Source organism: Xyrauchen texanus, chromosome 33, assembly GCF_025860055.1.
Source record: "Xyrauchen texanus isolate HMW12.3.18 chromosome 33, RBS_HiC_50CHRs, whole genome shotgun sequence".
Taxonomy (NCBI): Eukaryota; Metazoa; Chordata; class Actinopteri; order Cypriniformes; family Catostomidae; genus Xyrauchen; species Xyrauchen texanus.
Window position 1 is genome coordinate 28,885,024 of NC_068308.1, and position 23,216 is coordinate 28,908,239.

Consider the following 23,216-nt stretch of genomic DNA (forward strand, 5'->3'; position numbering starts at 1 on the left):
AAATTACCTTGTTAATGATCTTTGTTATCATCTCCAGCAGATCTGATCAAAAATCATGTATGCAAATAGGCATCATTCATGGGGGACACAGTCCCTCCTGGATAGATGCACGACTCTTCACGCTACTGGATTTGGAAGGAAGTATTACTTCAGTAACAGGCGCTGTTGGGTTTGGAATAGAACATTGTGTACCACACACTGAGGCAAAGTCTTCAATGTGTCATCTTCAATGGAAATGATTCTGCTTGTTTTGAACATCACAGTTCCGTGAGTCACATCATGGAAGACATGCTCCTTCGTTATGTGAAAATATGTTTTTTTCTGGCTTTGTGAAAGAGGAAATAGAGGAGTTTCAAGGCTGCTGAGCCTTTTGTGGCTTTTAACCTACATAACACACACTGTCTGGACTGTGTAGAATGTGTATGTTTATTTTCTTTTTATATTAATATGATATATAATCTTGTTACTTTTGTGCAGATATTGAAATATATATTTATTTATTTTCGAGTGACACATGACAGGTGTATAGATAATTACTTGATAGTGTCTCATTTCTTTTGTTTGGCTAGTAGAGGGGGGATTATGTTGTGGAAATTGGAATGTGTTCCTTTCTTTTAATTTATATTAAGAGTAATTAAGGACTCATTTAATGAGAATTCCCTCCAAGCATATTACTTTTAACAAGTTAAGGATGTGAAATGGAGTGAACCATATGCATACAATACCAAAAAACATAAAAAGAAAAATTACCGAGAAGCGAGATCCCAATAGAATTACACCAACATCGTGTGTGCTATTATTGCACAAAAATCAGCGTATTATTCAGTCCATTTGCAATCCAGTTTAATCAGGTGCTAAGAGTGTTGAAATGGTGCTGTATTTAAATTAAAGGTGCTGTAAGCTATTTTTTCATGAATAGGCCGTGAGACAAGAGGGTTGATTGGTACCATTTTGAGGGATTAAACCGCATGGTGATTTTTGTGTAGGTATATGACCCTGTATTTGAAAAATGTGTGATAGCATTAGATTCAAGGTAGTTTTTGGTTACGGAGGACGATTTTCAAACATATGTCAAGAAAAAGGATAAATGAAATTTGACTTGGTGGCATTTTATGATAATGTCTGTCTAATGCCAGAGATTTGCCACATTTTTGCTTTATTAATGAGGTATTGAGGAAACAGAGTTAAAGGTTTCCAACCCAACATATATGCCTTTGAGAACAAGTAAGTGGTAGGGTCCGTGCATACCATATTAGATCATAGCTTTGTGAGAAGATTAACTGTTTAGTCTGGTATTGAGAAGGTTTTGGAACATAAGCAAAATAATTTATTTACAACAAATTTAACAGGAATTAAATGAACTATACCTTTTACACAAAGAATGCAATAAATGCTACTTAACCTCTTACCAAAAGATGCATTGTTTTAACCCACTGTACTACTTTACTCTTTGATTTGTGGCATAGTACACATTATACATTTGTCATATCTAGTAAGAATGACTCTCCATGTCCACTTCATCACCATTGTCATCATGACTTTCATCAGTGTCTGAAACACATGCTTGATTCTCACAATCTGGCTGCCTACACATATCCGTGCACTTGAGTCCATTTGCAACACAAACACATTTAGTAGTGGACACACAGTGCTTTGGACAGTTGCAGGCCAATAAATCTAATAGAGCTTCAGGTGCTGGTTGGCCATCCATCCACTGAACTACCAGCTGGTCAACTCCTCCCACAGACTCAATCTTCCATCCATGACCAACAGGGCTAGGTGCTTTTGGGTCCCTTTCCAAGCATCTCCTCCATAATGCAGCCTGGTAGTTAGCTCTTTGGGCATGCTTCACTAAGCAGTCTCGGCATGGTGGAAGCTGATGGCTCACCCCTCTTAGCGCAAAAGAGACGGTTTCTCAGGTCATTGACCTTTGTCATTGCTGCTTTTGGGGAGTAGATTTGGCATGTGAAAGTTTCCAGTTTGTCCATTAATTCAGATGGGAGGTCCCAGTTCTGGCCAAGCTCATGGAATGTGTTTTGGACACTCTTGTCTGTGATCAGGTACTTTAAAGCACTAGCTTTACCTCTCCCAGCAAAAGCACTGACAGTGTCGCATCCTGTATATGCATGCATACCAATAAGAGCTTTGCAGACTTCTGTACCAACTGAGGTTGCCACTCTCCTGATGTCAATCAGCTTTATCCTTGCCCTTGCTCCACATTTTTGGTACAAAGGTGCCCCAATTGTGTCATGGAAAGCAAGGCACATGATGAAAACATCTGTGTCCTCTGTGCAGATAACAACAGCTTTATACCCCTCTTCAACTGCATGGGCAGCATCACCGACAGTTGCAAAAAGAGTTTTATGTTTGAGTAGTTCCCTGTATTTGGACTTGCTCCACTCCTTCACTAAGAATGAAATTAGGTTAGTTTTGTTACTGACTTGTGCCAGAAAACGCCTCCACTGTCTCACTAGCTGTGTATCAGTGATACTCATCAAATGGTGTCCTGTCTCTTCACCTCTCAGTGATCTCTCACTATTCTTGATGGAGTTCTCTTTGTATGTATCAAAAACAACATCTATTCTGCTGCTCTGTCTACCCTCACTCAGTGCCATGGAAAAGACTGTCTTGGCAACATCTCCAAAGGTGGCTTCATCACCTTTGACTCTTTGTACCAAGTTCATGCCATCTATCACTGTAGCGGAGTCTTCCGGAACTTGTTCTGCCACTGACACATTTTTCTGCAGTGAAGTGGCTAGAGCAGCTTTGTTTGTCTTTCGCAATAGCCCATCAGGTGTGGAAAGGGCCCAAGGCAATGGCCCAAGAGGATGAGAGAAAACATCCTCCATGTGGAGGCTGCGACTCTGAGCCATAACAATGATTCGTCCAAAGAGAGATCTGTCTGCTTTAAGGACAATTGTTCTCCCACTCGACTTGACTTCTTTCTTTTTGCACATGGTGCTGAAAGTTTTCAACTTGCTGGCTTTTATTGGATCATGGAACTTCTTCATTGGTGGATCTGCTTCAAGTCTTTCTTCTTTGAAAGCAGCATATCTTTTCTCCCCTACTTCAGATGCCATCATGAGGTCAGCTGCTATGTCCTTAGGAGCAGTCTTAGCAGTAGAGATGCTGATGAGGTCTTGGTTGCCAGCAAAGGGATTTACCCATCCCTGAATGAGACTAACAATTGCTGACACTGCTTCCTCATCCTTTTTATTCTTGATTGCTGCAGCTCTGCATGCTGAAGTTGAGATCTGTTGCCTTGGATCATGTCTCTCAAGTGACCAAGGAAGGCACTACGGTGTTCAGCTGTGATGTAGTACCTTTTGACAGCTCCTGCTTTCAGGCTGAATCCAGCTGTGCCACCAGGAGTTTGGGTGTCTTTATTGACAGTTACCTCTGTGGTTTGATCTACTGGGATTTTGCCAAAAGGATTGCTGCTGGATAGTTGCACTGAAAACTGCCCAGCCTGAAATGCCTGCTAGACTTCAGGATTCCTCTCTGGGAGATTGGTCATCTCAGCATAATATGAAGACAGATATCGAGCGTAGTTCACCTTATCATAGGCGAAACACCATGGTAGGAGTACTCTAATTGCATGAAGATGCAAAGTCCAATTTCCTTCACGTGAGGATCGTAAAAGACCAAGGACTACATCCTCCACAAAATCCACATATGACATCCAGTCCAAATCAGAAAAAGCATGGGATCAAAACATAAAACAAAACAGCCATATCACCATAAACTATTGTTCAATAGAACGATTTTTTAAACGATTTTCAACTCAAAGTTTCTCAGCGCCACAGAGGCCTAGAAAGGTGGTTGACACATAATGTTAAAGCCCCGACACTGCCTCTTCCAATGCAAAAAACCACAAGTCTCTTATCACATCTGGTTCCAGAAAAATACAACCATTCACCTAATCGATCTGGTAGAGCTCTTTTTTTTAAGAATACACAGCTAATTATAATGATGGACAGGTGATTGGACCTACTCAATTTCTGAAAAGCCACTGAATTTTGGTTCTGTTATTGATGGTCTTCAAGATCCTACACTCTGCAAAAGAAGAGAACAACCGTTTGGATTATAGAAGCATTTTTCTCTCTTGTAGTCACTGAACACCTTACCTTGAGGTAGGATGATATAAGTGTTGATTTCTAATGAAAGCTACCATGGATCGGATGCTATCACACATTTTCCAACACTAGAGATGTGTACCTTCATGAAAATCTAAAAGAAATGTAATCCCTCAAAATGGTACCGGTAGCCCAAATTTGGGGTCCCGTCTCATGGCCTATAGGTACGCAAAAATGTTCCTAATCCCTGAGAGAAATTACTGAAATAAGTGTTGTAAGATATCTCATCTGTCTCTGACAGCTCTAGACTACTGACATTTTTAAGCCATGTTCATAACATTTATCAGTTGAGAGTGCTATTTTGCTGTTGTTGTTTTTGACAACCATTTCTGCCCAATGTCGGTCTCAATAAAGCTAATTTGGTATGTTTGGAGTGCAGGGTATTAGAAAGAGGGGGCGTGGCTAATCCAACGGCTCAGACTCTTGAAAGTAGAATGGCTGAAATCGCTTACACCACCTTTAAGTCATTCTCATTTTTTAGGGTAAATGCATCTCCTGTTTGTAAATTAGGCTTATATAGATAACTAGATGTACTCCTGATTTACAAAACTCAGTGCTTCACAACCTAGCACTCAAGGCCTACAACATACATTTAAAAAATAATACTAAGTACAACTTTCTTAATTTAACATTGAACATAAATACATTTATACTACATAAAACGTAAAACACCATATATTATATTGCAGAATTAAAAACATGGTGATGAAGCGAGGAGTTTTAGTGATAAACAGCAGCAATTAACTTCTGTAATTTCTTCGCCGGGTCTCAAGCAAATTGATAAATTGTTTATTTGAACTTGTTCATTTAAATGAACATCCGAACAAATCTGTTCTCCTAAATTAATTGGACATCCCAACTCCAAATATAAGTTAATCTTTTATTTTTGCCAGTTCACTTTCATGAGCCGCCCAAAGAACTGATTCACTTAAAGGTTTGGGTCTTTCCAGTGCTACATTTAGGAGGAAGATGATGGTTTAGGTTAGCATGTTTAATTACTACCTTGTCTTGCTTGGCTGTAACCGCAATACTATTTGTCGCTTGTTTCTGTAAAAGCGCCATTGTTGTGAAAATACTTTTACATTACTGAAAAACGATAGCAGTGGCGGTACATTTAGTTTGTACAGAATATCAAATTTCGATATATACAACGTTACTTAATGATTACATATTGATGTACCATAGTATAAACAGGTACTTCAAAGAATGCCATGGTACTGCCATGCTACAGGTCCAACCTTTGGCACTTTACTTATTTTAATGAACTTTGTTGTTTCAATACTCTTTGGTTAGATTATATTTAGGCTACCTGAACTACAGAGTTGTTTCACATGCTGCACTGGCTGGTATTGGAAGTTTATCGTTGACAAATTAGTGGATGCATTTGCTGGTTTTGTTTCAGCAGGTTGTTGTATTCCACTTCATCAAATGTTTTGTGTTCTCTGTTTGAGTTATAAAGTGTGTGAGGTGAGAAAGACCTCCAAATTACTGTGTGCATCAGTGAGCTGCCCAAATGATTCGGATTGAATTGTGAACCGATTCAAACCATTTTGCTAGACCATATTACTGATTCATTGAAAAAAAGGTTTCTATACAGCCTATGGAAAACACTGGACACACAACTTAACTGTAGACATATTTTCAGGGATTTAACATTGTAGCATGTATACATTTCTTAATTGACTAGTGAATTGAGCGTACCCAGCACAGATGGCTGATTTTCACCCGCATTTGTGTGTTCATTTCATATGCTGCTCATGATACATTTAAGCCTTTGGGTGAGTTAAATGTATAAGGATCTGATCTGGTTTGTGTCCATGTTAACAGTATTCAGCACTTGTGCATGGCTTTAGATGTCAGATGAAAGAATACGCACATCTACAATAAACGTAATTTTCAAAACATATTTTCAAAAGTTGCTATGACAACAGTAAGGCTGACATTCCCAAATGTGGGGACATAGATTCTCGAAACAGACGTGCTTGGTGACTACATTGATTACACTTTAATTAGAAAATATAGTATTTCTATTTGACGTAGTGTTAGTAGACAGTGTTAATATAATAACTCTCCTTACAAAAGCTATGAGAGCCACATTTACACATCTGTTGCACATGTTGATTTGCGTTCTTCCTTGTGGATTCTAGGACAGTAATTCAGACACTTTGTTTTTATGCATTGTTGTGGTTAGGCTTTACTTGACTTATGAGTAACACAATACATTAATTTGGAAAACGTTTTACTTGACATATGTAACATCTGATTTCCCATGACGTAAAAACTTTAAACAATACTATTCCTACACTATATGGCCAAATGTTTGTGGACACCTGAACACCAACATTCATGTTTTTGTTGAACATTTAATTTAAAAACCATAGGGATTAATTCCACTTTTTGCTGCTATAACATCTTCAACACTTCTGGAAAGACTTTGCTCCCATTTGGTCTGAGTCCGATTCTTTCCAAAAGTGTTCTGTGTGGTTCACGTCTGGGCTTTGTAGAGGTCAGTGAAGTCCTTCCAGACAAGACACCAGTACATTATTTCTTAATGGACCTCACTTTTTATACTGCATTATCATGCTGCAACAGAAAAGGGCCCTCCCAAACTGGTACAACAATGTTAGAAGCACCCAATCCTTTAGAATTGTTTAGAGACCAAAGAACAATTCTTTAGAGACCAATCTCATTAATTAGAAGGGGGTGGCCACATACCTTTGGCAATATAGTGAACAATTCAAGCTCAAAAGAGTTTTCAGATATTGAATCTTGAGGAAAAAATCTTTCAAATGGAATGCTAACTGTAAAGATGAATTCATAACTAATTCATAACTAATGTTGAAAACACGCTTACACAACAACTGTCCTTTTGAAGGGACACCAAATGTTTCAATTTCTACTTTTTCATTCATTTCATTTTGCAGACTCTGGGAGCCACTGGCAGATATGAAACCCATAAAAAGTAAGTGGTTTATTTTACTTATTTTACCTATTTTAATCTCCTTTAAATAACAATGAGCAAAAGCTCATCGAACAGATGTTTTATTAAAGGACTGTGTGTGAGTGTAAAAACTTGTGGATAATATATTTGGTGTAAAGTCTTTTTTTAACACATCGTATTACTAAAACCTCAGTTGGATTTAAATAAACATACAAACACCAAAAAGCGATTGCCTTTCTAATCCTACCATCCTATCTACTTCTTATTCCTGCACCTTTATTTCTGATGTGTGCAGAAGGTCTTGTTAACTGTCCGGCACTGCTTAACTTTATACCTTTATACAGTTCTTTGTGCTTCTTATTATTCTGACATCCTTTGTGGTTCTAACAACAATATGTCAGAAGCATGTTTCAGTCTATAGGTTATTCCTTTGTTATCAATATGAATCCATTAGGGTTTGTTAAGGACCATAAGTTATGGGCAGCAGAGATCAGAGTGTTATATGCACTATTATTAGAACATAATTGGGTGTTCTGGTCACCTGGTCAGTCTTAGAGAATCTTAGTTTCCAAGTATTCTAGCTTTGTGATTCCTAGATAAATTAGCTCACGGGTTATTTTTAATCATCGCTTGATGGAGCTATTAGCAGCAGCATTTATTATTTGCTAATTAATGTTTGTGTACAATTTATTTATGAATGAAAGCAATACAGTTGAAAAATATCTACAGCTATAGACGTATTTTCATTTTCATTCCCATCAGGAATATAGCATTACATAATTACATCAAACACAAAACCAGATGTGTCACACACTATAGGTAAATAAATTAAAGTTACCACTGTATGCTACAGCATTTTCTGCCTTGATACCTTCTAAAGCCTTCTAGTGAAAGGAATTATTTTAAATAAAACACCCATTTTTTAAACCCCTGATCTGTATCTGTTTGTTTTGGTTATAGTGTGTTTTCATGCACACACCTAATAGCTGCAGAGGGAAACTGTTTGAATGCTTTCCTCCTTAGTAAGGAAGCTCACATCCAGCAGTCTGAAGTCAGTAGAGCCCATGGTATCCATTAAAAAATATTGCACTAGTAGTGTTGCCATGGAGATCGACTGAATGGAAGCTGCGTTTAAGCCTCAGAAAGACATAATCAAGACCTTTAGCTTTAATTCCAAAGATAAGCGCAACAACAGTGTGGTGGAAAAGGTGATATGTTGTGAAATAATAATAATTTAAATGATTTAAAATGTATCATCCAAATTCGGTATTGTTCGTTGGTTATCTGATGCTACCATTTTCCATCACATGCATAATGTATTGTGCTTCAGCTTTTGTACCAGTTTAAAACAGGAAAAGGGTTACATTGTGTTATCGACCATTAACAATAATCTTGTAATGAGCATTATGCAATTTGCACAGTCAACATATATATTTTTTTTAAGAGATTTTTGCAGAAAAGAGGTTATCGTTTGCTGGCTTAAGCTGGTTTCATGCCTGGCATGTGCCATAAACCATCTAAAACCAGCTAAAACCAGCTAAACAGACCAGCCAAACCAGGCTGGGGACCAGCTAAGACCAACAAACCAGCATAACTTTTTTAGCTGGAAAAAATACACAAAATTTCTTCAGCATAAAAGATGGATTCAGATAATAATAAAATAAGAACGTCAGAGTCATCTATTCATTTCCAATGAACAACGATAACATCAGGCCCAGTTGTCATCTGCTTGATTTATGCTCTGTCAGTCGAGATGCTGTCTAGCCTGGTTCTCATTGATGGATGTACACTGCTCTTGACATGGGAGACTTTAAAGTGACAGCATCAGTCAAAACATTACTTTTGATGTCTGAATTCTATGACAAAATTGAATTCTTCTAAGAAAGTATTATCTGGTTGAAGTTCTAGCTTATTTTCAGGATAAGTTGTGCTTGAAAATGCTAATATGAACTGTTCACTATCATAGTTTTGGCATGCAGCCAAATATGAAGCTGACTCACAACTGCCTGGGACACGAAAATTCACATTGCCCACACATGGAGGTAATGCTCTAGTAAAAGAGGGTTACGTAAAGATATATATAATGTTTATATAAGATTTATATGGCACTTGACTTTTATAAACCGAAGGCTTGAATCATGGAGTCCTTAATCGAATGCCAAAAGTTCAGCTTTACAAAATCAGTTATTTATAAACACAGCATTACAGGTATTTGCCTCTACATGGTTGTTGTGCTTGTCATTAAAGGAGTAGTTCACCCAAATATGAAATTTCTCTCATTATTTAATCATCCTTAATTGCGCCATCCCAAAAGTGTATGACTTTCTTTCTTCTGCAGAATACAAACAAAGATATTTAGAAGAATATCACAACTCTGTAGGTCCATACAATGCAAATGAATGGTGGCCAGAAATTTGAAGGTCAAAAAAGCATATTAAGGCAGAATAACAGTAATCCATATGACTCAAGTTGTTCAATCCATATCTTCAGAAGCGATAAGGTAGGTGTGGATGAGAAAAATATTCTTATAATTTTTTTCTTACTATACTGCCAGTTAGGTGGCTATATGCACAAAGAATGTGAAATGCAAAAATGAAAGAAGAATGTGAAAGTGGAGATTTATAGTAAAATATGACTTAAATATTGATCTGTTTCTCACCCACACCTATCTTATCACTTCTAAAGATATGGATTTAACCACTGGAGTCATGTGGATTACTTTTATGCTGCCATTATATGCTTTTTGGAGCTTCAAAGTTCTGGCCAACATTCACTTGCATTGTATGTACCTACAAAGTTGAAATATTTCCCTAAAAATCAGTGGCAGCCTTCAATCTGAAGTGATCTGGAAGTACACAAGTAGGACTAGTTAACCTTTTGATGTTCGACAAAAAAACAAACAAAAACAAGTCTCTCTCTCTCTCTCTCTCTCTCTCTCTCTCTCTCTCTCTCTCTCTCTCTCTCTCTCTCTCTCTCTATATATATATATATATAATACTAGTGCTTTATACTGATGGATCTTGACATAGAAATGGGATGTAGGTCTATTCTGATAGGATTGCATTCAACTGTCCTTGAATGTAACCCTTATTTTTGCAACCTAGATTCTTAACCACCAGACTGGCTGTATGTGAAATATGCAGTTTTAAAAATTTAGGTGGGTACCACCATTAAACATCTTCAAAAACAACAATTTAATTAATAAAATCACACATCCAGCCGATGATTCACTATAAATTCTTTGAGCGGGATTTTGGCTCAGTAGCCACTTCCCACAGTTTTTATGTTTATTGCAGTAGCTGTTTTAAGACTAATTTTGGTTCTACAAGTGGTATTCTCTTTGCCTGAGGAATCCAAGTATGTTGTCATGGATTTGACTGCCAGTAAGTTTTTGAACAAAATGCTAATAGAATCTAATCTATGTCCCTGATGAGGTGTGCGTCTTTGAGCTGTTGTCATAGCCTTTGATTTGCCTGCCAAGCAAATGGAATTCTTAGCATTGAGCTGTGGAGAGGAGCCACACACAAAACCCTGCTGAGAGAAGAAATCTGCCCTTTCACGCTGTCGTGACTTGGTATACATTCTTCTGATTGGATACTCACTCGCTTATTTCATAGCTCCCCTTCTGCTGCAGATTTGTTCTTGTCCTTCCATGAATTGAGAAATAACTGGAAACTAGCTGTAATGTGAGATGACTTGATAAGGTTTAAGTCACTTGATTACATGAATTCAGAAGTGGTTTGGTGACAAGTGCTCAAAATTTTGACGTGAAATTCATTAACATGTGCGGGCTGTTGCTGCTTTAAGTTAGCTCTCTATTAATTTAACCTAAAGGTATTGTTACAGTCTTTTTTATCTCATTTTGATCTGCTCTGTCTACATCACTCTTTCCACCTGTTTGCATACTCTTCTTTGTTCTTTTTGTCATTCAACACCTGTGATTATATACTATTATTAGCAGGCCTGGATTACTCATTGTCTCTTTCTAGTATCGCTTTTAAAAAGGAAACGTTAGCCCAAAAACTAAAGTTCTGTCATTATTTAGTCATCCTTGTGTTCTTTGTTCTGTGGAACATGAAAGAGACATTTTGAAGAATGTACTGGCCCTTTGGTTCCATGCAATTACTGTACATTGAATGGGGACATTATTGGTCTGTTCTTATTGTATGACTAGTTCACCCAAAAATAAAAATTCTCTCATCATTTACTCACTCTCATGCCATCCCAGATGTGCATGACTTTCTTTCTTCTGCTGAACACAAACAGAATATCTTAGCTCTATAGATCCATATAATGCAAGTGAATGGCAATCAGGCCTTTAAAGCTCCTAAAAGCATAAAGGTTATCCGTACGACTCCAGTGGCTTAATCAATGTCTTCTGATGCAATCGAGTTGGCACAGACCAAAATATAACTTCTTTTTCACTGTAGGCTCTCTGTTTTTCTCTAGGCTCCTCGGTCAATCTGGATAACACTTCCTAGTGCTTGACACATGTGCAGAGCGCTAGATGGCGCTATAGGACGTGTAATCAAGCTTGAAATCATGATCACCAAGGAGACTGCTGTCAAGATCTATAGTGAAAAAGAAGTTATATTTTGGTTCTCACTCAAAACCAACTGGATTGCTACAGAAGACATTGATTAAACCACTGGAGTCTTATTGATTATGTTTATGCTGACTTTGTTTTCTTTTTGGTGCTTTTGGAGTTCTGGTCACCATTCACTTGCATTATGTGGACCTACAGAACTGTGGTATTCTTCAAAAATCTTTGTGTGTGTTCTACAGGAAAAGAAAGTCATACACATCTTAGATGGCATGAGGGTGAATTTTCATTTTTGGGTAACTAACTCTTTGAGAAGAATGGGAATGCAGCGCTTGAGTCATATAAACCCTTTTTATGATGATTTTAGATTGGTTTTGCATCCTTTATAATGCTTGAAAGCTCAAGTCCCCTTACATTGTAATTGCATGGAAAAGAGTGAAGAGTACATGATTTATTTTTCTCCATTATGTTCCATGGAAGAAAGAAAGTAATTTGGGTTTGGAATGACATGAGGGTGAGTTAAGGCAGCATCTAAACTAATATGCTTCTATAGCCTCTTGGATTGCTATCCATACTGGAACAGCGGTTTCCTCCACTGAAAATGAAGGCTTTTGAAAACGTTCTCTAGCACCACATAGTTTGGGAATGATGCTGGGAAATGTTTTTGGGTGAACTATTCCTTTAACCTCCTTTTGGCTAGATTTGTTCCTTTCTTTATAGACACACAACACTTTTACAGGGTAATTTATCTTGCTTTAAAAAAATGTTTTATGTTGCACAGAGGGATTCCTGTAGAATCCTGTAGAAAGTGCGATTTCACACTTTTAAACAGTGCAGATGCTCTTCAAATGTAAACCGGATGTACCAGTAAACATCATCTTGATTAGTAGAGTCAAGAAATACTAATTAATTAATTAATTTGTTTCTTATCAGAGATTGCCATGGGCTGTTTTTTTTTTTTGTTTTGTTGGTTCCTAATACCCTTTCAAGGATATATACTGATAGGGACCGATGACATGGGCGCCTCACTGTAACATTAGTGTCAGTTTTCATTAAGCTTGTGTCCTCTAAATGCTTGCATGCAAGACGATGATATCTTTGCTATTAAGCTGCAGCTATGGAAACAGCTTTGTTCTGCCCTCATGGAAAATATTTTTCTAAATTTTGCCATTATAATTGAGTGGTTTTGACGCAGTTAAAACCGACCTCTAGTCCCTGGTGCTGTATATATCAAGTGTCATTGCAGTATGTCGATACATTTTAAGTGTATAAACACATTTTGAACTCCTATGAAACACTTTAATTCCCTTAAAATGTGTTTTGAGGTTTAGTTATGATTTGATGTTTTTTGTATGTTTGCTTAAGATGCATTTCATCCTTGTCTAAATTGTGAGCAGAATCAAACATTGTAGTTGTTTTGTAGGCACTTTTATTTAACAAATAATCATAACCCGAGGTAGCGAAACAGCGAGAGTTGAGGAACCCAGTAAATTTCAGACTTCATGGCTGCAAGTCACAAGTTGTGTGTTAGATAAGAAATAATGGTCTGTCTAAAGAAAGAGCACCTCCCTAAATATATTAGCCTAATACCGTTGTCACTTTTCCGAGACATTGTTGATATATTTATTATTCATAGTTATTTGAATAGAATTTTTGTCATTTTGGATAGACGCTAACGTACAATATGAACATATTGTTAACATCTAAAATGTAAACTCTTTAATGTATACACAAGTGACATACAAATCTTCATGAATCATCTAATGAATGGTTGCAAAAGAAATCCCTGGAACCTTTACTAGGGTGACTTGAGATCAATCATCATCATATAGCTTTCATTTATCAATAAATGATGTAGAAACTTTTCCAGAAAGTTATTTATGATAGGAAGAATAATTAATTTTACATGATATTAATAAAGGAAAAGTCATATTCACTCTTTGTATGGCTTAATTTAATGATCATCAAAGCTATGGTTTAAAATTAACATATTCTATTTATTCTCTCTGTAAATTATTACAATATTTCTTACAAGTCTTTAGAAATCACTCGGCAGAATGAAACCATATAATGTCAAATTAGTTTCATGTGTTAAATGTGATGTGTTGAAAAAAAAAAGATTCATTCCACAAATTGAATACTCTATAAACTCCAAATAATTTATACACATTGATTATGTCTGTTAAGTTGTTAAGGTCATGTCAATATGTTGGTATCAGTTTTACATTCATCTTTTCCCATGGTGGCATTTGTGTGAATTCACTGGAGAGATAGGTGAGAGTGTAGTTGGAAAATGTGTTGAGTCTGTCACTTGTCTGTCACTCCATGTGGTCGTGTGAGTCATCCCCTGTTTTTCTCAAACCTCAAATCTTTGGTAACAAAACCCTGGTTGCACCAACGGGATTTGACACGGTGTACGTATAAAACTACGATAAAGGACTGCTATTAGCTCTTTCATTTCTGTTCAGTGGCCTTATTGCATGAGAAACAATTGGCTCAAGTTATTCTATGAGAGATTAAAGCACTCACTAATATGCCAGTAGGTGGAGAGATAATAAGTCATATTAGTATAATATTCAATTTTCGCCTGAGGCCCATTTCAGACTATGTCACGACCATTGACAGAGTAGAATTACACTGAATCAGAACACATCTGCCCACAGTCAAACATGTCTGTTTTTGTTGCTATTTTGTAGATCAATTCAGGTCTCATCTTCAAAAGGTAGTATTCCTTCTAAAAACTCTCAGAAATGCCCTCCAACAATTAATGGAACTGTAATTTTCCATTGGCCCACTGAGATAATAAAAATCAGCACATGCTTTTGTGCACTAGGGCACTAAACACACAGTCAAGCATTCCAGCTATTAAGTCAGTATTAAAGGATTAAAAGCATTACGTGCAGTGATTGAGCACTTTCACTTAAACATAGTGGTTGAACCCCCCACACACACACACACACACACAAAATGGCACAAACAACATATTGTTCCCTCAATGTACTAATTAACATATTGAGAGGAAATAAAGACTTGTTCAAGTTTGAATATACCTCACTCATTTTAGGCATTATGTGTTTTGCCATTGGGCATATTTTATATTGAAGAGCTCAACTCGCCACTATTGAGATTTCATCAGATTTGGTCAGAGAGAGTGTTTGTGTTTCATATTTATTGGTCCTGTTACCATACTGAGTGAGCTGCCTTGCTGCCTACTGTCTACATTGCAGCTACAGTTGAAGTCAAAAGTTTACATACACTTAGGTTGAAGTCATTAAAATAAATTTAAGCACTCACAGATATAATATTAGCAAAATATAGTTTTGCCAAGTAGTTTAGGACATGTACTTTGTGCATGACACAAGTAATTTTCCCAACAATTGTTTACAGACAGATTGTTTCACTTTTAATTGACTATATCACAATTCCAGTGGGTCAGAAGTTTACATAGACTAAGTTAACTGTGCCTTTAAGCAGCTTTGAAAATTCCAGAAAATGATGTCAAGCCTTTAGACAATTAGCCCCTGATTGGAGGTGTACTGAATTGGAGGTGTACCTGTTTTAAGGCCTACCTTCAAACTCTGTGCCTCTTTGCTTGATATCATGGGAAAATCAGCCAAGGCCTTAGAAAATAAATTGTGGACATCCACAAGTCTGATTCATCCTTGGGAGCAATTTCCAAACACCTGAAGGTACCACATTCATATGTACAAGCAATAGTACGCAAGTATAAACACCATGGGACCACACAGCCATCATACCGCTCAGGAAGGAGACACCTGTCTCCTAGAGTTAAATGTAATTTGGTGTAAAAATGAACAACAGAACAACAACGGACTTTGTGAAGATGCTGGATGAAACAAGTAGACAAGTATCTATATCCACAGTAAAACGTGTCCTATATCGATATTACCTGAAAGGCTGGTCCACAAGGAAGAAGCCACTGCTCCAAAACTGCCATAAAAAAGCCAGACTACAGTTTGCAAGTGCACATGGGGACAAAGATTAAAATATTTGGAGAAATGTCCTCTGGTCTGATGAAACAAAAATTGAAGTGTTTTATTTTTATGTTTGGAGGAAAAAGGGTGAGGCTTGCAAGCCGAAGAACACCAACCCAATCATGAAATATGGTGGTGGCAGAATCATGTTGTGGGTGTGCTGGTGCACTTTACAAAATAGATGGAATCATGAGGAAGGAAAATTATGTGGATATATTGAAGGAAAATCTCCAGACCAGGAAGTTAAAGCTCAGTCACAAATGGGTCTTCCAAATGGACAATGACCCCAAGCATACCTCCAAAGCTGTGGCAAAATGGCTTAAGGACAACAACTGGACGACATCTGACCCACGCCAAATTCTGACTCTACCATCTGAATGTCTCAACAGAAATCGAGACTCATCAGACCAGGCAACATTTTTCCAGTCTTCAACTGTCCAATTTTGGTGAGCTCTTGCAAATTGTAGCCTCTTTTTCCTATTTGTAGTGGAGATGAGTGGTACCCGGTGGGGTCTGCTGTTGTAGCCCATCCGCCTGTGCGTGAAAATCCCATTAACTGAGCAGATTGTGAAATACTCAGACCGGCCCGTCTGGCACCAACAACCATGCCACGCTCAAAATTGCTTAAATCACCTTTCTTTCCCATTCTGACATTCAGTTTGGAGTTCAGGAGATTGTCTTGACCAGGACCACACCCCTAAATGCATTGAAGCAACTGCCATGTGATTGGTTGATTAGATAATTGTATTTATGAGAAATTGAACAGGTGTTCCTAATAATCCTTTAGGTGAGTGTGTATATATATATATATGTATGCATTTGGCAAACACTTTTATCCAAAGTGCAAAGCATACATTTTTATCAATATGTGTGTTCTATGGGAACATACATGCAATCCCTCTTTAAAATATTGCCAAAAATAGGTATATTAAAAATATGAGTTATGTTCTTGTTCCTGTTCTTGTTTTGGAACAGGTGAATTTGGAGCACATCTATGTACCTTTAAATGCTATCTAGGTAGGCAGGTCACTAGATTTTGAAACCGAGCAATTTTGTGTGTGTAGAAGGGTGCAATAACCTGATGAGCTGATGAATCTAATGAATGCTCAAATCTAAATTAAACCTGACTCTGATGAAAGCTCAACAATGTCTAGTTTTCTTTCATTTAAAATGTACCAAGAGGGCAAAACACAATGTTAATAATTAGATTAATAATTAATAAAAATAATACTGCCAACCTTTTGGAACAGCCTTCATGTTGGGAGCAAATCTACTGTATGGTGCCTTAAAATGCTGTCTAGGTAGGCAGTTCACAATTATGTATATGTGGGGTGCGATAACCTGTGGATTCAGTTCATTGAGAGTCATAATGCCAGGCTGTTGTGTTAAGGGATTTGATGCCTGTTTCGGCAGATAAGAGACAGAAAGAGGAAACTGGAGTGATTAGAAACAAAAGAACAACAGGTCCTCTTTTCTCCCTCTTTCTCTATCGCTTGCACACTGTGCTCTGAGCATGCTCAGTGGGACTACACTTTAAATGCCTGTATGCTTTTGTTGTCTCTGTTGCTCATCCTAGTGCCTGCAGAATGCCCCTCTCCCTCCCTCTATGTCTCTCTCTCTCTCCCTCCCCCTCTCCATCTCCTCTCTTTTTCTTCACTGCACATTAGCCAGCCAACATCAAGGCGAGATGCGCGCGAAGAGGAGAGCTCCGGTGAACACCTGGTACTCCGGGCTTCTCCAGAGGATGGGTGTCTGTTTTCACCTTTTTCCTCTTCCTGTGCCCTGACTCAGCCACTATTCTGTGTCTCAGCTCACCCACTGGACTGACTCAGACTTTCTATCTTATTAGATCTGAGAGCAAGATCTCACGCTTGGCTCAGAGACTCAACCAGAGGCAAAGCGATGCTGCACTAATTAAGGATTTCAGACCTCTATTTCTCCTCACTGGTACACCAGGCAGCTCCCAGAGCTTGGATAGGTAAGTTTAGTCTCTCTTAAATACTTTAAGTTTGTTTAAAGACTCACAGATTCTTATCTGTTGGTGCAGACTTGTTGGTGCACACTTTACACTGCTAATCGCAGAATGCAGAAGGTGCGTCAACTACAAGATCATTCTCCTTTCACACTGTAGTTGCGATCCCAAAAGTCGTTCTCACACACACTCACATACACAGCAACGGGAGAGTTTATGCTTGACAACATGTCAACAAACAACATGGAGTAAGGTTGTTTTTGTAGAGATTCACACAACATGAAAAAAATAAATAAATAAGATAAATAGCCAAAATGTATTTTTAGTCCCTACTTTCCAATGCATCACTCTTCGCTTGTGCTATTTCCTCTCACAATTGTATTGGCTTTTGCTATTGGCTGCTCTGTCTCTGATCTGGAATGTGTGGACAACTGACGACTGGCCGACCAGTTTTCAAACCAGTTTGCAATTAAAATCAGATTTTAAATCTGTCGCAGTGCCTGCGAATAGTTGCAGCGTGTCAAATTTCACCAGCGGGCATGTAGTGTGGATTGTCTACGTTGTGTTGCATACTAGTTTCAGACTTAAATATTAAGTAGTGTGTGCTTTGCTTGGCATTTATCTGTCACTAACTCAAATATAGTTTCCTTCCTCTTCCTTGGCACAGGCTCAGTCCATAAAGTTATTCCCTTCAGTGTTACTAAAATTATCTATCGCCCCACTGTCATTTCCCACAGGTGCTCCTAAGTCACAGTGGAAGCTGCCCTTTGCTTCTGATTGGCTTATTTGGATTCAAGGCATAGCCTAGTCTCACAAAGAGGACCGTTCCAATTCAACCTCTCGCCTCGCTCGCTTTGTTACTCACTGGTGTCAGAGACTTCACTCTTGCTTGGCAGAGTGTATTATTATTAGTGCTTTGAGTGGGCGTTTGGCATGCTCAATCTTGTGCACCAGCAATAAAAAAGCAGGGCACCTCCTTAATGTCATGTCTGGCTGGATTATAGACTGCTGGGATGAGCGATATCACATGGATCCCCCACAGTTCTGCTGTGTTTTAAGGAGCATGTCAACTAAGGACAAATTTGTTGTTATTTCAATATATTCCTTTTGTTTGTTTGTTTAATAAGGAATAGTGTTGGAACAAAAGCTTTGGAACAGTTTTTTTTTTCTATTTATAATTGTTTTTATATTAATGTTTTCAGACAATGTGTGGTCATGCCAGATGTTTTGACAAATGAAACAGATCTTTTACAGCCATTTGTGAATCGCTTGTGCATGTTATGGATAGATTGAGAGATGCTACTTGGCTGCAATTACATAACCTACAGTTAACTTACTCTACACAAATGACCATACAAGGTGTTGAAAAGAAATAATAATAATAACAGAGTTTGGTATTGGCTCTGAGATGTGTATCCATTTTTTGATATATCATGTCAAAGCTAAACATCTATTACATATGTTGCATGAAAAAGTGCTATTTTATTACAAGACTCATGACAGCTTCTGTGAACTTCATTGACTTAATTGTCTGCTAAGAATTCATTGATTTCCTGAAGACTGCAATTTAGTTTTAGACCTACGAGGATATCCTTGGAAACCAAACTATGCTGAATGCATTGAAAGCCATTGTCTGGCTGTCATTGTTAAGAAAATGGGCTACAGTTTGTTAAACCAGTATAAGATGGGTTGCTTGTCTTAGCTGTTTTTCAACTGGTTTTGCTGTTCTCCCAGCCAGACAAGTGCATGAAACCCCTATACAACCAACAAACTGGATCAGCCTGGCTAGGCTGGGAGACCAGCTAAGACCAGGGTACCATCTTAGGCTGGTTTAAGCATTTTCAATTTTTTTTATCAGCAGGGGTTGATCAGTAATGTCTGAAAATAATTGTTTTATATTATTTTTAATTTGTAAATACCAGTAACACTCAGGGATTCAAACTATTCACCTTTCAGCTAAAGTCACCTTTTCTGAAGCTGATTTGCCCAAATCGTTTAGTAAAATTTTCTACATTTTCCTTATTAAAATAAATTGAGAGGTTTAAAAAGGCTTTAAATACAACAAAAAGCTTTAAATACAACAAATAAATCAACAGAAATTGAACATTTGGAACACCTGATATGACTTTCTCACATTTCTTTTTACTGCTCATGAGTTTGCATGAGCAGTTAAATGAATATTACATATTAGGTTTACAACATTTTGCATTCTTTGTAAAATACCTTAACATCAGAATGCAGTTATTTAGGACCTTCTAGATAGTCATTGCTTTAGCTGGAGCATTACATTAAAAGGGGTCATAAACTACATACCACCACACATGTTAATTTATTTTGGGTACAAACTCTCCCAGCTGTGATGCAACAGATACCCCGGTTTCATGATAAATGTGTTCAGTCTTTTCCTTCTCAACTCCACAGGAACTTCTCCGTTAGTATGACGCAACAGATGCAGAACCTGCAGCTGACCCAGAGTAAGAAGGGGGCAGGGCCTGCCTCCCCCAGCGCTGCTAAGCGTCTCTATCGCAACCTCTCTGAGAAGTTCAAAGGAAGCCACTCCTCCTTTGAGGATGCCTACTTTTTCGGCCGATCCGATCGTGTTCGCAAAGTGTCTGTGAGTATCTTGGACCTCACAGAAGCATACTAATATGATACAGATAAAGAGTTATACCAATAAGCTTTGTTTAAATTTTTCATTTTTAAAACATAAAAAAAAATTTACTCACCCTCATGTGGATCCAAACTCATATGATTTTTTTTCTTCCATGGAACAGTAAAGGTGATGTTAGGCAGAGTGTTAGTCTCATTCACCATTCACAGCATAATTTGTCTATACAATGAATGTGAATGGGAAATTAGGCTGTCAGTCTGCTTTTATGTTCCATGATTGATGTAAAGTCATACCGGTTTGGAACAACATGTGGTTGAGTAAATGATGACTTTTTTTTTTTTTGGATGAACTATCCCTTTCAAAACATATATATATATATATATATTTTTTTTTTTTTTTTTTTTTATTAAAACATTTTGAAAACATTTGTTGTATGTGGTCGTGAGCTAAAAAATGGGTTGCAAATCAAGTTTTTGAAGACAAAAGGGAAAAAGCAGTGCTTGATGTAAATAATAAAATGCAACTAACCTTATAATTGTGCATGATTAGGATAGTAAAATAAATATCATTATCAATATTTAAAAGGGAGGACAAAATGCTTCCCATACTGTATTCAGTATTTTGTTGTTGACTCTAAAGGGATAGTTCACCCAAAAATTTAAATTCTCTCATCATTTACTCATCCTCATGCAATCCCAGATGTGTATGACTTACTTTCTTCTGCAGAACACAAACAAAGATTTGTAGAAGAATATCTTAGCTCTGTTCGTCCTTACAATGCAAGTGAATGGTAACCAGACCTTTTAAAGCTCCACAAATCACATAAAGGCCACATAATAGTAATCCATAAAACTCCAGTGGTTTAATCCATGTCTTCAGAAGTGACACGATAGGTGTGGGTTAGAAGCAGATACAAATGTAAGTACATTGTTTTACCATAAATCTTCACTTTCAAAATGCGAAAGTGAAATTTGAGATTGAAAAAAGATGGTTCTTCAAAGGTTCTTTTCTGACCTTAATGGTTCTATTTAGAACCATATCTTCCTGAAGAACCCTTTTGTGCTCAAATGTGGTGGGCATTAGAGGGTTCTTTATTCCCACCCTTTTGGTTTTTGAATGTAACTGTCAATAAATTATTTCAAAGCCCGCGCGTCATTGGTTCGCTTGCAGCACTGCAGTCCTGGCAGCTCAGCCGACCAATTTCACAGACTGTCATCACTCTCCACAGGTAAACTTGTTTTTTTTTATATTTACCAATTAGTAGTTTTAGCAGGAATGTTATCAGGAATGTTATCAGGGATAACCAATCCCATTAACTCAGTAAAATGGGAGGGATCATTTGCTTATTTTTCTTTTTCTTCACTCGATGCTTTTGAAAGTGAAACCGTGGCGAATTGAAAGATTACAGTTTATCGTGAATGTGCTGTTTGGGAGCAAGATGTTGGCTAAATTTGAAGTAATTCTTTTTAACACTTTTGTAACTGTTCCTGTTGGGGAGATAAAATTTTTTCAGCTCATTCAAGACAAATATAGAGTAAACTGTATGTCGAAACTTTCCTCAAGCTGTTAATATGTTAAGCATTAACATGACTATTTGCGCAAGATTATTTTTCTCGTTTCAACATTATACTCTATGCATTCAATAATTATAAATTATTTTACTCAGAGCCTCTTAACATTTAGATTTAGAAATGTAGCCAAAATGTCCAAATAAAACCTGCATCCAGTTATTTTTTGCAAATATACTTAATAATCCTGATGAGAATTCATGAAGATAGAACCAAGAGCTCATGGCATCTGTTTTTCTCTCTCTGTAGGACATGAGACTGATGGACAAATTGAGTGATTATAACCTTTAAATAATCATCACAGAATGAATTAAACTACACTTGTTATCAGACAACAGACAGTTTTGTCACTGCTTGAAAAAGGCAGCACTGCACATTGGTAAGTTTTTGCTAAATGTTGAGCAAGTGCATATTAAGCACTTTTTATCCTTTACAAAGTAAAACGTTCTGTACTGGAGGTTTCCTAGCCATACAATTGTATTTATTTTATTTTATAGATCTCTACCAGAACATGCAAGTGTGACCAACTCAAGAGGTGAGCTGTCATTTTGTTTCAAATACTGACATTATATTCTGAATAAAGGAGGTAATTTTGTATTTGTATTGTGTTTTCAGGTATCCGTCCCACCAGCGGTATGAGCTGTCTGCTCTGATAACAGCATATGCCTGCCTTATTAGATTATGTGAGTTTTAAGTAGTCCTTTTTAATTTTTCTTTCCTTTTTAAATCCATTTTTGCCATTCATTTATACACTATGATTATTTTAAACAATGTCATTTTTTTTTGTCTTAGGTTTTCAGTTAAAACACAGGTATATATACTTCTCTCTGCTTCTGCACTAAGCAAGTGAGTGATACAAACTGAATTTGTGATCCATATAGAATTTTGGAATGTTTCAATTATTTTCTTGGGTTTATGCATAAACACTTTGCCCAGTCACAAAATAAATAAAGAAATAAAACAAAAACCTTTCACTCTTAATTTCTTTCACATTGCGAAGGGCTCACATACTGTATATTGTCCACATATTCTGAAAGACTGACTCTGAACCTAATTGTGTATTTCTACTCAGACAGATGCTGTTGGACTTCACAGCCTCTTTACCTGCAGAGAGAGGCTGCCACTCAATTACACCAAAATACACAGTGATGGATGGTGATGACGTCATAGAGGATTGTGCAGATATTTTAGTGAAATTTAGCCTTCATTACATCTATTTTGTGTTTCCATGGGACTTTGCTCTTCCTTGAACAACTGGTTGTCAATATGGAAGAAAAATGCTCTCTCTATAAAAGATAAAAGAATGTACACGTTTCTGTTCCAGCCTTAATGTGTAAATATGTATATTTATTTTATTAATTAATGAGTGATTTATGCATTTGGAATTATCTAATCACAATCATTCATTTAATCACAATCATTTACTAATGTATATCATTATATCATATTT

The 23,216-nt window shown here is 37.1% G+C and overlaps 1 protein-coding gene across 2 annotated transcripts in view; it reads left to right on the plus strand.

The window, feature by feature from the left end:
* The window catches only part of LOC127627183 (ankyrin repeat and fibronectin type-III domain-containing protein 1-like), a 126,152-nt gene that overhangs the window by 47,347 nt on the left and 55,589 nt on the right, over positions 1 to 23,216 (plus strand). For both annotated transcript variants that reach the window (XM_052103461.1, XM_052103462.1), the window contains 3 exons: positions 7,061 to 7,098; positions 17,465 to 17,593; positions 20,009 to 20,201. In XM_052103461.1, the coding sequence (XP_051959421.1) occupies positions 7,061 to 7,098; positions 17,465 to 17,593; positions 20,009 to 20,201 (360 nt within the window). The remainder of the gene's footprint in view (positions 1 to 7,060; positions 7,099 to 17,464; positions 17,594 to 20,008; positions 20,202 to 23,216) is intronic.